Consider the following 12,943-nt stretch of genomic DNA (forward strand, 5'->3'; position numbering starts at 1 on the left):
CAGTTTATATATTTCAAAAGTATTTATATACCCAAAAGAAACATAGACAATTAACTAGGGAGGTGGCTCGTAAGAGAACAACAAAGAGTGAGACTGAATGCTTTGCTTGACGTCTGTAACTCTTGTATCAATTTGAAAAAGTGGACTTTATAAGTTACTCTTTCTGAGATGAATGCTTTTCCAAATTATCACAGCTAATGAACCAAATTCTTACCCGCACCTAATGTCTGTGCCACTCTCCAAGCAGAACCATTGTTCATTGAAAACATTGCTGAATGACTTTATGGATAGACCATCTTAATACACACACCATTTCTTTAAAAAAAAAAAATACTGCCCAAATCCCAGTACTGAGGGTCTTAAGCCACACCACTATCTGAAGAGCCATTGACAAATGATTACTGCTGGGGTGCAAAAGTCAGCTTTCTTTGGGGATGCTCTCTGAGAGGCTACCCACGATCTAGTAGACAGACGGTTCTACAACATGCGTGTACAGACAAAAGAGAAAGAAGGCACATGAAGTAAGAGCAAAAAGTGGTGGTGGAGGGCTGGAGAGATGGCTCAGTGGGTAAGTACACCGACTGCTCTTTTAAAGGTCCTGAGTTCAAATCCCAGCAACCACATGGTGGCTCACAACCACCCGTAATGAGATCTGATGCCCTCTTCTGGTGCATCTGAAATCACCTACAGTGTACTTATGTATAATAATAAATAAATCTTTAAAAAAAAAAAAAAGTGGTGGTGGAGCCAGGGAAAGAATTAGGGGATATTTGCTGCAAAAACATTATATGCATAGATGAATATTAAAATTTTGTAAAGAGAGACATGTTAAAACTCTTAACTACAAATATCTCATCATGTCATTAAAGTGATTCTTATAAAAAAAATTCTCAAATTTTTTTTAAAAGTTTCAAATGGGCAGTTAGCATATAAATAATAGTCTATTGCAGGTTCAAAGCAATCTCTCTATATCACACATAGTTTCACTAAAAAAAAAATCAATGTAATTAAATGTCCATAAAAATGGTTACATGCCAGATATGACTAGCTAAGCAAGATGCATCATGATTATGACCCATTCATTACTGTTACTAGCAAATACTTTTCTTTGCAACTGTACTCAGTAGTAAGAGGCTAAGTCCATCACAGGGCAATGAGCTGAGGAGGATGAGACTGTGTTAACTGCTTTAACATGGGGACTGTTCCACCCACAATGACAAACTCAAGGCTACACTCTTCACTTTCCCCAAGCTATTCAGCTTCTTCCATCCCTAGCACAAAATTAGTTTTAATAATCTTTTAGCTATCTGTTTTGTGTATTATGGCTATGTTGTAGGTGTTGGGGTTTTCCTACTGAACTCATTCCCTGATTTCTAATCAGGCTATCATTAAGGTAAAGATATAGTAAATGCCCTAAAATGCCAGTATTCAAAGAATATGTTAAAGATATGCCCATTAAAAGCATAGGAAAGAAGCTTGGGAAATGGTCCTGTTAGTAAAGTGGTATAATGTTAAAGTGATGCCTGCCTGTGATCCTAAGGATGGGGAAGCTGAGGCAGAAGGATCCCTAGGGTGTGGTGGCCAGCTAGACTAGCTACAATAGAATAAGTGATCTCCAGGTTCACAAAAGATTGTCTCCAAAAATAAGATGGAAGCAAATGAGGAAGGTACCCATTTGCCAACTTGTGGCTTCGCATGTACACATATACATATGTGCGGCCATATGCCAATCACAAAAGGAGAAAAAATAAAATTCGTAAACTTACTAAGTTAGAACCAGATAATTCTGTTAAATTCTTGATAGTATATTATAAGTTATAGAGTTTTAAAAAGTAAAATATAATTCTCATTTGAGTATTGCATTTACATTTTCACTTTTTTTCTTTTGGTATATTTGTTTGTTTGTTTTGGTTGGTTAGTTAGGTTTGGGTTCTGAAGAAAGTCTCCCATACCCCAGGCTGGCCTCAAACTCATTTATAGCTAAGGCTGGCCTTAAACTTGTGATCTGCCTGTTGCTATCTCCCAAATGTTGAGGTTACAGATAGAAACATGCACATGGCTAAATACTGCATTTACTGCCACAAAATACTTTAAAACATTTTAATAGAAAATTCACAATGAAACTCAAGCATTTTGTGACAAGCTTCTATTTATGCATCTTAAAAAGTTTCCTCAAGGTTCTTTTTAGCCTTCTAACTCAAAGTGCACTCAGAGTCCAAAGACACCACCTTCACATGGAATCTTGGTAAGAATATAGGCTCTCTCAGGCTCATCTCTACCTGCATCTTAATGGAATGCCCAGAATCTATATCTTAATGTGAGTTCCAGGGAGACCTAAGCATACTTAAGTTCAAGGAGAACTGCTCTACAATAGGAATTTTTCATTTGGCTCCTGGGGTCTGTGTATTTCCTAAATCCTTCAACTTACATTCTCACACAAATACACACATCTTCCTAAGAAGAAACACTGAGTGTTTGTATCAAGCTCTCAAGGTAATATATGACCACAAATAGACTTAAGAACCTTGCCCTGTAGGAGTCTATGCCATAGTCACCCTGCTTTTGGATTCCAAGTTACTTCAAAAACTATGCTGCTCTCAATGAGGTCTGCTGAAGAACGACAAGAATGAAGGTCAGAACGTCACAGTAGGTCACGAAAGACCTTATCACAAGAATTTATTCACAACATGCAAGAACTATGCCAAGAAGCCAGTTTGGAGACATCTAAACAAATAATTCTCTACATGAGGTTTGAGATTAAGAATGTGCACTTGAAGAAGATTCAAACTGAGAAGTAAATAAATATAAGGTAGGGAATTTTTTTTAAGATAGGATGCCATTAGAAAGTGAAGTGCTGAATTCTTGTTCTAAGAGCTCAATCAGCAAATCTCTAATGTGGACTGGTATCTGACTGGGCTGTGGGGTCATTTTAGAATATTACCTTCTTAGTACATTCTTCTAATACTTCTTTTATGAGGCTCCTGCCAATATATTTCATTTCCCCCACCTTTTTTCATTCTCTCTGAACCTTACTGGCTAAAGCAAAGGAACATGGCACACAGACTCAAAGGGATGACTTGGGAATGTCAGTGAATTAGTAATGAAGACTGATTCCTAAACAGAAGAATCACAGTTGATACATCAGAACTGGGTATATATTTTGTTCTCTGCTTTTGCCCTACAGTCATCTCTTTTGGGTGTATATTCTCTAAGGGTTTAGATTGTGACTAGCTTCTGTTTCCATAAACCACAGTGCAAATTTTACTTCATTACATTAAAACATTAAACATCCAAATGTTTTGGACATGTAAAATATTAAAAAGGATTACCTCATCTTTATACCCATCTCTGTGCACGCTGAAGTTAGAGTCAGCTGTAACATGCTCCCCATCACATACCCACACCCACACCCATACCCATACTCCTACTACTGAATGTGGGTGCTGGAAACCAAATTCTCTGAAAAAAAACAGCAAGCACTCTTAATCACTGAATCACTTCTTCAGCCTAACTCATCTTCCTTGGTAGGGCAGTATGCTGGATTCCTGTGCATTTGTGGGGAGTCTGATAGCTGTTTCTATGTCCAGTGTGGATCTATACCCTCAAAAAAAGATACTGCAGGCAACAAAAGAAAAGGCTAATAAGTATTCTGAGGATCAAGTCCACTCTAATGCTTTCAATCTTAGCAGGTAAGTAGTAAAACCATTTTAAAATGACTCACTAAGTAACACTCAAAAGACTTTCTGCAATGGGGAGTAAGTAGACACCTAGTAAGATTTCCTACTATCTAAGTAGCATGGAGACTAGAAAGAAATGACCATTCTACCAAAAGTTATTTACAGATTCATTGCAATTCCAACCAAAATCCTCCTCTCATTCCTCACAGAAATAGCAAAAAACTATCCTAAAACTCATGCCAACCATAAAAGGCCCTAGTAGTCAGAACATTTCAGAGAAAGAAGAACAATGCTGGAGGGATTACAATGTTGGTGTTAAAACACATTACAGAGCTATAGTAATAAGAACATTCTGGTACCAGAATAAAGCCAGATATATACACACCAATCAAACAAAATCTAAGACCCAAATATGAGTCCATGTAACCTCAACTACTTAATATTTGACAAAGATACCTAACACATACTCTGAAGGAAAAAAAAGCAACTTCGGCAAATGGTGCTGGAAATGTCTTCAGGAAGAACAATGAATTTACACCCATACACCCATATCTATCACCTTGCACAAAAACTAATTCCAAACTGATCAAAGATGTAAATGTGAAACATGGAACACTAAAACTGCTAGAAGACAACACATGCAGTACCCTACATGATAAAGCTGGAGGAGAGGACATTCTTACTAGGACTCCATTTTCCAAAAATTAAGATCAACAACTGACAAGTAGGACTTCATAAAGCTAAAAAGCTTCCACACAGCTAAAGAAATAATCAACTGGGTGAAAAGGAAGCCTACATAATGGAGAGTATCTCTGCCAGCTCTCCAACTAACAAATGATTAATATCCAGAACAGAAAAAGAAATCAAAAAACAGAGTCAAAAAAACAAATGACCCATTTGAAAAATGGACTTGGGACCTGAACAGGGAGTTCTCAAAAGAAGAAAAAATAAATGGCTAAGAATGATCTTTAAAAAAATGTTCATTAACCTTTGTAATTAGAGAAATACAAACAAAAACAAGAATTTCTTCTTATCCCTGCTAGAATGGCAAAGATCAACAAAATAACTGATATCAAATTCTAGAAGAGATATGGGGAAAATGGACTTCCTTACTATTTTTGGTGGGACTGCAAACTGGTACAACCACTATGGAAACAGGAAAATAAGCTAGGGGCTCGAGATATATCTCAGTGGTTAAGAGCACTCACTAATACTTTCAGAAGACCTGGATTCAGTTTCCAGCACCCACATGGCAGCTCACATCTACCTATAACTCCAGTCCAAGGGGATCTGATGCCCTTTTCTGACTTACACAGAAACCAGGCACACACATGGCAAAGAGATATACATGAAGACAAAACATTCATACAATAAAGGTATTTTTTTAAATAAGTGAATCTACCCTATCACCTAGCAATATAACAACTCTTTGGCATATACCCAAAGAGCTTGACAACATACTCCACAGATTCTTGCTCAGTCATATTCACTGCTACCCTTGGATGCCACCAAGAGGTGAAAAGTAAACCTCTACTGCAGAAAGCACCATGCACCCCAGAAACGAGGTGCAGATTCTCTGAACTAAGCTGAATGCCTCTCAAAGGACTAGTGTCTATGGTATCAGAAGGCACCATGCAAGCTTCCAAAGGAGGGGGGGCAATTAAAAGTCAGTTTCACCCAATTCTGACACCTATGAACCACATCGACAAACAGCATGGTATGACTGCCTGGATGGTGCAGTAGTGGCATACATACCTTGATGGTAACCAACAGCTCTCTCTTTGGCCTTAAACAGTAGCCAGCAACTATCTAATTAGATTTAAGTCACACTTAACAAGAAGGAAACCACATCCAGTGCTAGTAATCTTGCTATATTACACAGTGTTAAAGAAGTCATGGTTATTGGAAGAAAATATACAACCAGTATTTTTTATTAAACCAGCATAACCTATAAATATATCTGGCCTAATTCCCATAGGTAAGTGTAGTCTTCATCCCTCATCACAGAAACTTCTCTTTGGAATAGACTGAGACCAATACAGAAATCCACAACTGTCAAAATCCAAATTTGTGGAGCCCCAGTCCCAGTGGATACATCTACAGAAACTCCCACACCTAAGGTTCAGGGAACATTTAAGAAGTGGGGGTAGGGAAGAAAGATTGTAAGAGACAGAGGATCGGGGACTTTGTTGTGAGATTGTGTCTCGTACTAACATCAGAAGTTGTAGCCATGAAGTCACCATGTTGACCCAAATATGGTCTGAATGAGGACAAAACCAGCGAGCATGCCAAAAGGCACGGGAAAGCCCATGAAGCCTCAAACTACACCAGGAACCACAGCGACTGAGGAAAGCGGGGAGGGGAAGCCTCAACCCTACACCAGGAACCACAGCGACTGAGGAAAGCGGGGAGAGACCCTACACCAGGAACCACAGCGACTGAGGAAAGCGGGGAGGGGAAGAGCTGGTCTTTATCAGGGAAGGGCACACAAACTGGAAGTCCAGTGCCAAATGGTCAACTTTGAAAACATGTATACAAGTAATATTATACAGACTGAGCAGGTCATGAAATAACAATTAGAGAAAAAAGAGGCCATGATTTTGAAGGAGAACACGGAGGAACATATGAGCAAGTTTGAAGGGAAAAAAGAATAGAAAGGTATGTTGTAATTACATAATAATCTCAAAACAAACAATGAATAAACATTATTGCAATGGTATATTTCTAAGACGTCTTCCTATCCAAGTACAATAGAGATCTGAATGACAGTCTCAAGCTTCTTTTGGCAGGTCTCAGGATTGAGTGTCTCATGCATAGTATGTAAGCACTCTGCCACATAGCTATTATGCAAGCCTATTTTACTCAGACAGGGCCTCACTAAGTTTTCCAAAATGGCCTGGAACTCACTCTGCACACAAAATAAAGAAGCCCTGACTTTGAGATCCTCCTACTTCAATCATCCTAGTAGCAGAGATCTTGTCTTTGCCACCAAGCCTTGTTGCTTTCAGTTCAGCTATTGGTGTAACTATTTACATGATAAACATAACCTAATAGAGTATACATTTTAAGTAAAAATGATGACTACAATCAGTTAAATATGAAAAATAATGAAAAAGTGCTTTACTCATGATAGTCCCTAAGTCATTAAGAAAAAACTTCAATGCTAATATTTTATAGATGACTTGGCTATTCAGTTTTCATCCAAAACAATTTAAACAGGCCAACTTGATTCTTTTAAGCCTATAAGGAATAATAATAATAATTTCACAATGGAAGCTGTCAACAAAAAGTAATGAAAATAAGACAAAAACTACCATTTGTTGACTATATTTTATATAAATATTAATAAAATATTTTTAAATCAAAAATGTGGCACTCATAAATAAGATTATCATGTTAAGCAAAATAAAACTAACTTAGAAAAAATAAATGATTTCTCTACATGTAGCATTGAGACTTTAAGACATACACATAGGCAAGATGAAAATTAGCTGGGGCCTTTGATGAAGAAGGCATCAATGAAGAAAGTTGGGGACAAAAAGGGAAGTGAGAGGCTGAGCATGAACAAAGCATAGAAGACGCACTGAGTAAGCTTCTAGGAGAACGCCATAAAGAGTGCTATCAATTTCTACAGTGAATAGAAGGAAGAAGAAAAGAAAAAATAAGTAATATCTTTTGATTATCTCTAAAGACTGTCTCAGACTTAGAGGAATCCGCTTACTCCCGGGGCTCTGGGTCAGGCCAACACCTCTTTTTTATTCCTGGATGGAGTATCCTATCAGTAGGAAATCAAAACTAGTAATTTTAAAAATATATATATATATTTAAAATGTAAATTATGTTTGTGCAGCTTCAATTTCTTTAAATCAGGGATAAATGGACTTCAACACTGCATATGTTGTGAAACTCACATAGCTATTAAAGTGAATAAGCACATTTCAAATACCAAACACTTGCCTCATTTCACCAACTTGAGTATTTCTTACCTCTTCGTCATCTTCCTCGTCTTCCACATCCAGAATTCCTGAATCCTGTTCAGACTTTGGGCTTGTGCTCTCCACCTCTGCATCAAAGATTGTATAAACATCTTTCTTAGATTTTCTCTTGCTACCTATTCTAGGCTGTTGCAAGACAATGTTATCCAGGTTTCTTTGCTGTTGGGCCTACAATATAAAGAAAATACAGAAAATAATGAAAAAGAAAAGAAAAGATCCCCAAGTTTCCAATAAACTAATTTTGAGCAAATCAATACCTGTAATTGTAGGGAAATAAAGATTTCTTAATGTAGAAATTTTTAGACCTAAGTAAAATTAAACACAGTAATGCAGATGTGTTGTTTGATGTGGAGTCTGTGTAGCCCGAGCTGCCTTCACATATGCGATGCTTTGGATTCTAACCCTCCTAGCTTCACTTCTCAAGCGCTGGGATTCCAGTTCTGCACCTGCAAAGTCAGTTTAACCACACTCCTTTGCCCTGAAGCCATCCTGTATTAGCTCTTTTCCAAGTCAATACAGAAAAAAGATAGTTCATTGATACTATCATGGGTCATTTTAAGTATTTGCTAAGCAATTAGTAACAACTCTACCCATCCCATATTCACCTACATAGCCAAGAGTGTGGTACAAATGTCTAGTAGTTATCTCTTACCAAAAAAAGAAATATTGAAAGCAAAATGATAGAAGATGGGCAGTCACTTGGAATTAACTGTGAGTATAGGGGGTTTTTAAAAAAACAGATTTTTGAATATGAAACAAATAAAATATAATCAAGATAATAAATTATCTTAAAATATATTTTCTCAGGAAGTATTCTGGACTAGCAAAGGTAGCCTCTTAAAAGCAATTTTAAAGGACTTACTTACTCTTCAGAACGTAAAATACACCTATCTAGCAAAATTAATTAAGAGAATGTCCAATCCAGAGTCAACAATAAAACCTCTAACCACAAAGTGCAGCTACAGGTCAACTTAGCCGCTCTAAGAAAATTGAGGCTATAATACAAAGGGTTTGCTCCAAGTCACACCACCAGTGAGCAGTAAGTAGAGGCTCAAAGTATGATCTTCTAAGGTACAGACAATCATCCTTCACTATACCAACAGTCCAAGAAATGGGCAAATGCCTTCCAACACAAGGGTTCTGTGGCCATATCAACAGACACAATGCATTTTGTCTATCATTGAGAAGCAGAGACAAGAGATTCCTGGAGCAATATGGCAAGTGAGATTAGCCAAGTCACCAAGTTCTAGGTTCAAGTGAGAAACTCTGACTCAATAAATGCAGTGAAGAATAGTAAAAGAAGAAACCCAACATCAATGAAGGCCTCCACAGGCACATGTAAACATACATACATAACACGCAGGAAAAAATGTAAAAGAGAAAGAAAAGAAACTGGTAATGATAATGTCTTTAAGAAACTTGAGCCCGGCAGTGGTGGTGCACACGCCTTTACTCCCAGTACTTGGGAGGCAGAGACAGGCGAATTTCTGAGTTCAAGGCCAGCCTGGTCTACAGAGTGAGTTCCAAGACAGCCAGGACTATATGGAGAAACCCTGTCTTGGGGGAAAAAAAAAAAGAAAAAAAAGAAAAAGAAACTTGGGTAGCCAGGTGGTGGTGGCACACACCCTTTTGTCCCAGCACATGGAGGTAGGGGTAAATAGGTCTCTGTGAGTTCAAGGCCAGCCTGGTTTACAAAACAAGTTCCAGGACAGCCAGGTCTATACAGAGAAACCTGGAGAGATAAAGATAGAGATCAAGAGAGATGAGATAGGAAAGAAAGAGGGAGGGGGAAAGGAATGAGGAAGAAAGGCAGAGGAAGAAAGGAGGAGGAGGAAGAGGAGAAGAAGAAACAACAATAACAACAACTTGAGTAATCTGTTTAAGCCCATAACGTTCCAGAAACATTTCTCCAAGAAACTTAGCCTTTCTGTACCAGGCCAAGGTGCAAGATTTGAGCTGATGACTTCTTATAAATCAATATATTTTCTCTTCAATGCCAAGTTGAAATTAGTTCATGAGAAAATAAGTGTCAGTCACTGAATCTAAATGAGATTAAGGAATTCAAGATAATTCTTCATATTAGAAGTTAGTTAAGGCTCTGGTCAAATGAAACAACTATAACAGGCCAGAAAAACTTGAACTATGTGAGCTAGTTTCAACTAAAACAAAGTAAAAAAGAATCTACATTCCAGAGATTTGAATCAATGCACAAACTTGTTTCTCTGCATATTATCCATTGACATTCTGGGTTCACTTACATCAAATCCATGCCTTCAGTAACAATCTAAGCTAGAGCAAGCATCTACAAACAATTCAGGTCTATACAAAAGGCAAGCATTCTTGATCTCAGGTTAAGTACAGCATTCTTTCTACACCTCTCAGTGAGGCAGCACTGCACCTACTACAGACCACACACCAAGGACCAATGACTCAGGAGGCAAAAGGAATCAGGATCTCCCATGCTTTCCTATTCCAAAAAGCAGATTTTCAATTGCAAAAGTGACTGCATGTTCCCTTCTTTTTCTTCTTTCTTTCATAACACCAAAAAGAGAATTACAATGTCAGCTTTGTAATACAGACAGTGGTCAACTGTGGGCAAATATACTAAAAGCAGGAAAAGTAACATATCATTGTAACAACTCAAATAACAATGATAAGTACCAAGTGTGGTAGCAGAGCACACAGGAGATAACTGATTTGTTGATTTGTAAGCTGAACATGATAGAGAAGAAATGAAATGAGAACAACTCAAAGTATTCTGGTCTTGATAGCCAGACAGTGGAGCTACCTTCAGAAGAGAGACTGTGAAAATGATGGGCTAAATGAAGAATCATTAAGGTGATACCATAAACCTGCTGGATACACAGGGGAAAATGGCATAAAAACACTAAACAATGCTTCTCAAATTGAAAATAAGAAATTCTTTCCCACTGTAGGAATCTCCAGTTCCAACACCTAACACACACACACACACACACACACACACAGAGAGAGAGAGAGAGAGAGAGAGAGAGAGAGAGAGAGAGAAAGCACAAGTGAGATACAAGTTTCTACATGAATGAAGCAAATGACAAATGAGTCTGTATGAGGATGTGATCTGGCCCCTAAATTAAAGTATAACCAGGAAGTGGCAGGGAGTTATGCACATAGCCATAGCATTACCTAATGTGCGCGGTCACTGTCAAGTGTCAGGGTACCTAGGAAGCATCCTATTCACACAATTAAGCAAAGGCTTCTTGTGGAATGCAAGTCTCAGCTCTCAAGACACCTTGCAATGAGATTCAGAGTTCAAAGGAAAGACTCAAAACCCACCTGCATTTATTGACACAACACTGACCTCTAGTGGTTCAGAGTACACAAATGACCTCAGAAACTATGTGAAAGGAGTGCAAAGGCTAAGTAATAAATCAACAAAAGAAAAAAAAAAAAAAAAAAAAAAAAAAAAAAAAAAAAAAAAAACAGGGTTTGGGATTTTTCATTTTTTTGTGATATAAGAAATCTTAAGTCCAAACTTTGAAATTTACTGATTCCATAACCAAGGCAAGTTTGCTTTGCTTCTCCTGCAATGGTCTCATCTAGTACCAACCAACAATCAAATATACCTAGTAGTATCAGCAAGACTGAACAAGACAGTGCAAATGAAAGACCTTGAACTGAAACAAAACAATGTGCCTAGTGCCTTCCTCTAAAAATGACAGGACCCTGCACCACTGTCTGCTGTGGACGCATGGGCTTCCTAGCAACCCTCAGATGCAGTCACTTTAGCACCTGCTGCTGCACATTAGAACCCCAGCACTGCATCAGCACCAGTAGCAAGCATGATGCATAGACACAAGACACTACTACAGACCCCCTAAGCTTCACCCCCCATTCTGGCTTTATCAGAAACCTGGGCTACAAATCCAGAAGAAAATGAACACAACTTCAAGGACTCAGAAGACCTTCAGCTGTCCACCCCAGGGCTTCTCTAACTCCATTAGAAATAACAGCACTCACAAAATGCATCCCTCACCCAGGACAGATAAAGATGTCCCCGATTTGCTGCTGCTGTAGCTGCTTCCACAAAACTTCTCAGAAAGTCTGACAAACTAAGGATCCAGACCTCCTAGAACTAGACCCTACACTGATCCCTCTGCTCTCTTTTCACTCCTAACTTTTTTTCCTGACTCTCTGGATCTATTGCCAGATGATCAATCTCATATCAGTCTCCTCATTCCTTCAAAGAAGTAAACACTGAAATGGGATTGTTAGGCCTATTCCGAATCTAAAGCCTAAAGGACAGAAGATGCACAAAGAAATAGAAAAACTCAAGATATCAAGACTCCATATGCTACAATGAAAGGACTGCAAAGCAACTGTTGACTTCATCTGGAATTTGGCATCTCCAATGTTATAGTAAAACAAAGAGACAGGAAAATAGAACAGTAATCAAAAGAGAGAAAAAGGTATTGCAAGACCACAGAAAGCTACTTTCATAGACTCTGCACAGAAGTGTGTTATCTATGTCATTTCTAAAGCCATTTTTGGTAAGAATTTATGGACTACAAAGGATGCCCATCCATATGAAAAAAAGTATGATTATAATGCCTTGGCACTTTTCTCTTTATATTAAGAAAGATGCTCGCCCGGTGGTGGCGGTGCACAACTTTAATCCCAGTACTTGGGAGGCAGAGGCAGGTGGACTTCTGAGTTCGAAGCCAGACCAGTCTACAGAGTGAGTTCCAGGACAGTCAAAGGCTATACAGAGAAACCCTGTCTGGGAAAAAAAAAAAAAAGAAAAAGACTAGTACAGCAAAAATCTAGGGGTGTATCTGATGGTATTTCCAAAGAGGACTAAATCCTAAGAGCTCTTCTCTAATAAATGGATTTTATGCCTAGATAAATTCATTATGTGATGAAGGTAAAAAGAAGATTTGGGGCCTGGCTAGAGGACCAAAGATGCTCCTAAACACCATGCTATGAGAATCTTTGCTCCTCCACATCAACCCCCACAATAAAGAGCAGAAAACTCTAAATCCAAGAGCCAAAATGAATTAATTTCTGTTTTAAAAGGTTCTTATCAGGCACTATGTCACATCAGTGAGAAAAATAATCAATATGACAGTGACTGTGGAAATATAAACCAAAGCTGCAAAAAGATATCATCTCAAACAGCACTGCAGCTCCTCAAACAGTGGTGGCGCACACCTTTAACCCCAGCACATGGGAGGCAGAGGTAGGCAGATTTCTGAGTTCGAGGCCAGCCTGGTCTATAGAGTGAGTTCCAGGACA

General features: G+C 38.3%; 1 protein-coding gene across 2 annotated transcripts in view; it reads right to left on the reverse strand.

Moving 5' to 3' along the window:
• The window catches only part of Exoc6b (exocyst complex component 6B), a 472,818-nt gene that overhangs the window by 294,662 nt on the left and 165,213 nt on the right, over positions 1–12,943 (reverse strand). For both annotated transcript variants that reach the window (XM_031382365.1, XM_031382364.1), the window contains exon 7: positions 7,664–7,840. In XM_031382365.1, the coding sequence (XP_031238225.1) occupies positions 7,664–7,840 (177 nt within the window). The remainder of the gene's footprint in view (positions 1–7,663; positions 7,841–12,943) is intronic.

Source organism: Mastomys coucha, unplaced genomic scaffold (assembly GCF_008632895.1).
Source record: "Mastomys coucha isolate ucsf_1 unplaced genomic scaffold, UCSF_Mcou_1 pScaffold20, whole genome shotgun sequence".
NCBI classification, from domain to species: Eukaryota; Metazoa; Chordata; class Mammalia; order Rodentia; family Muridae; genus Mastomys; species Mastomys coucha.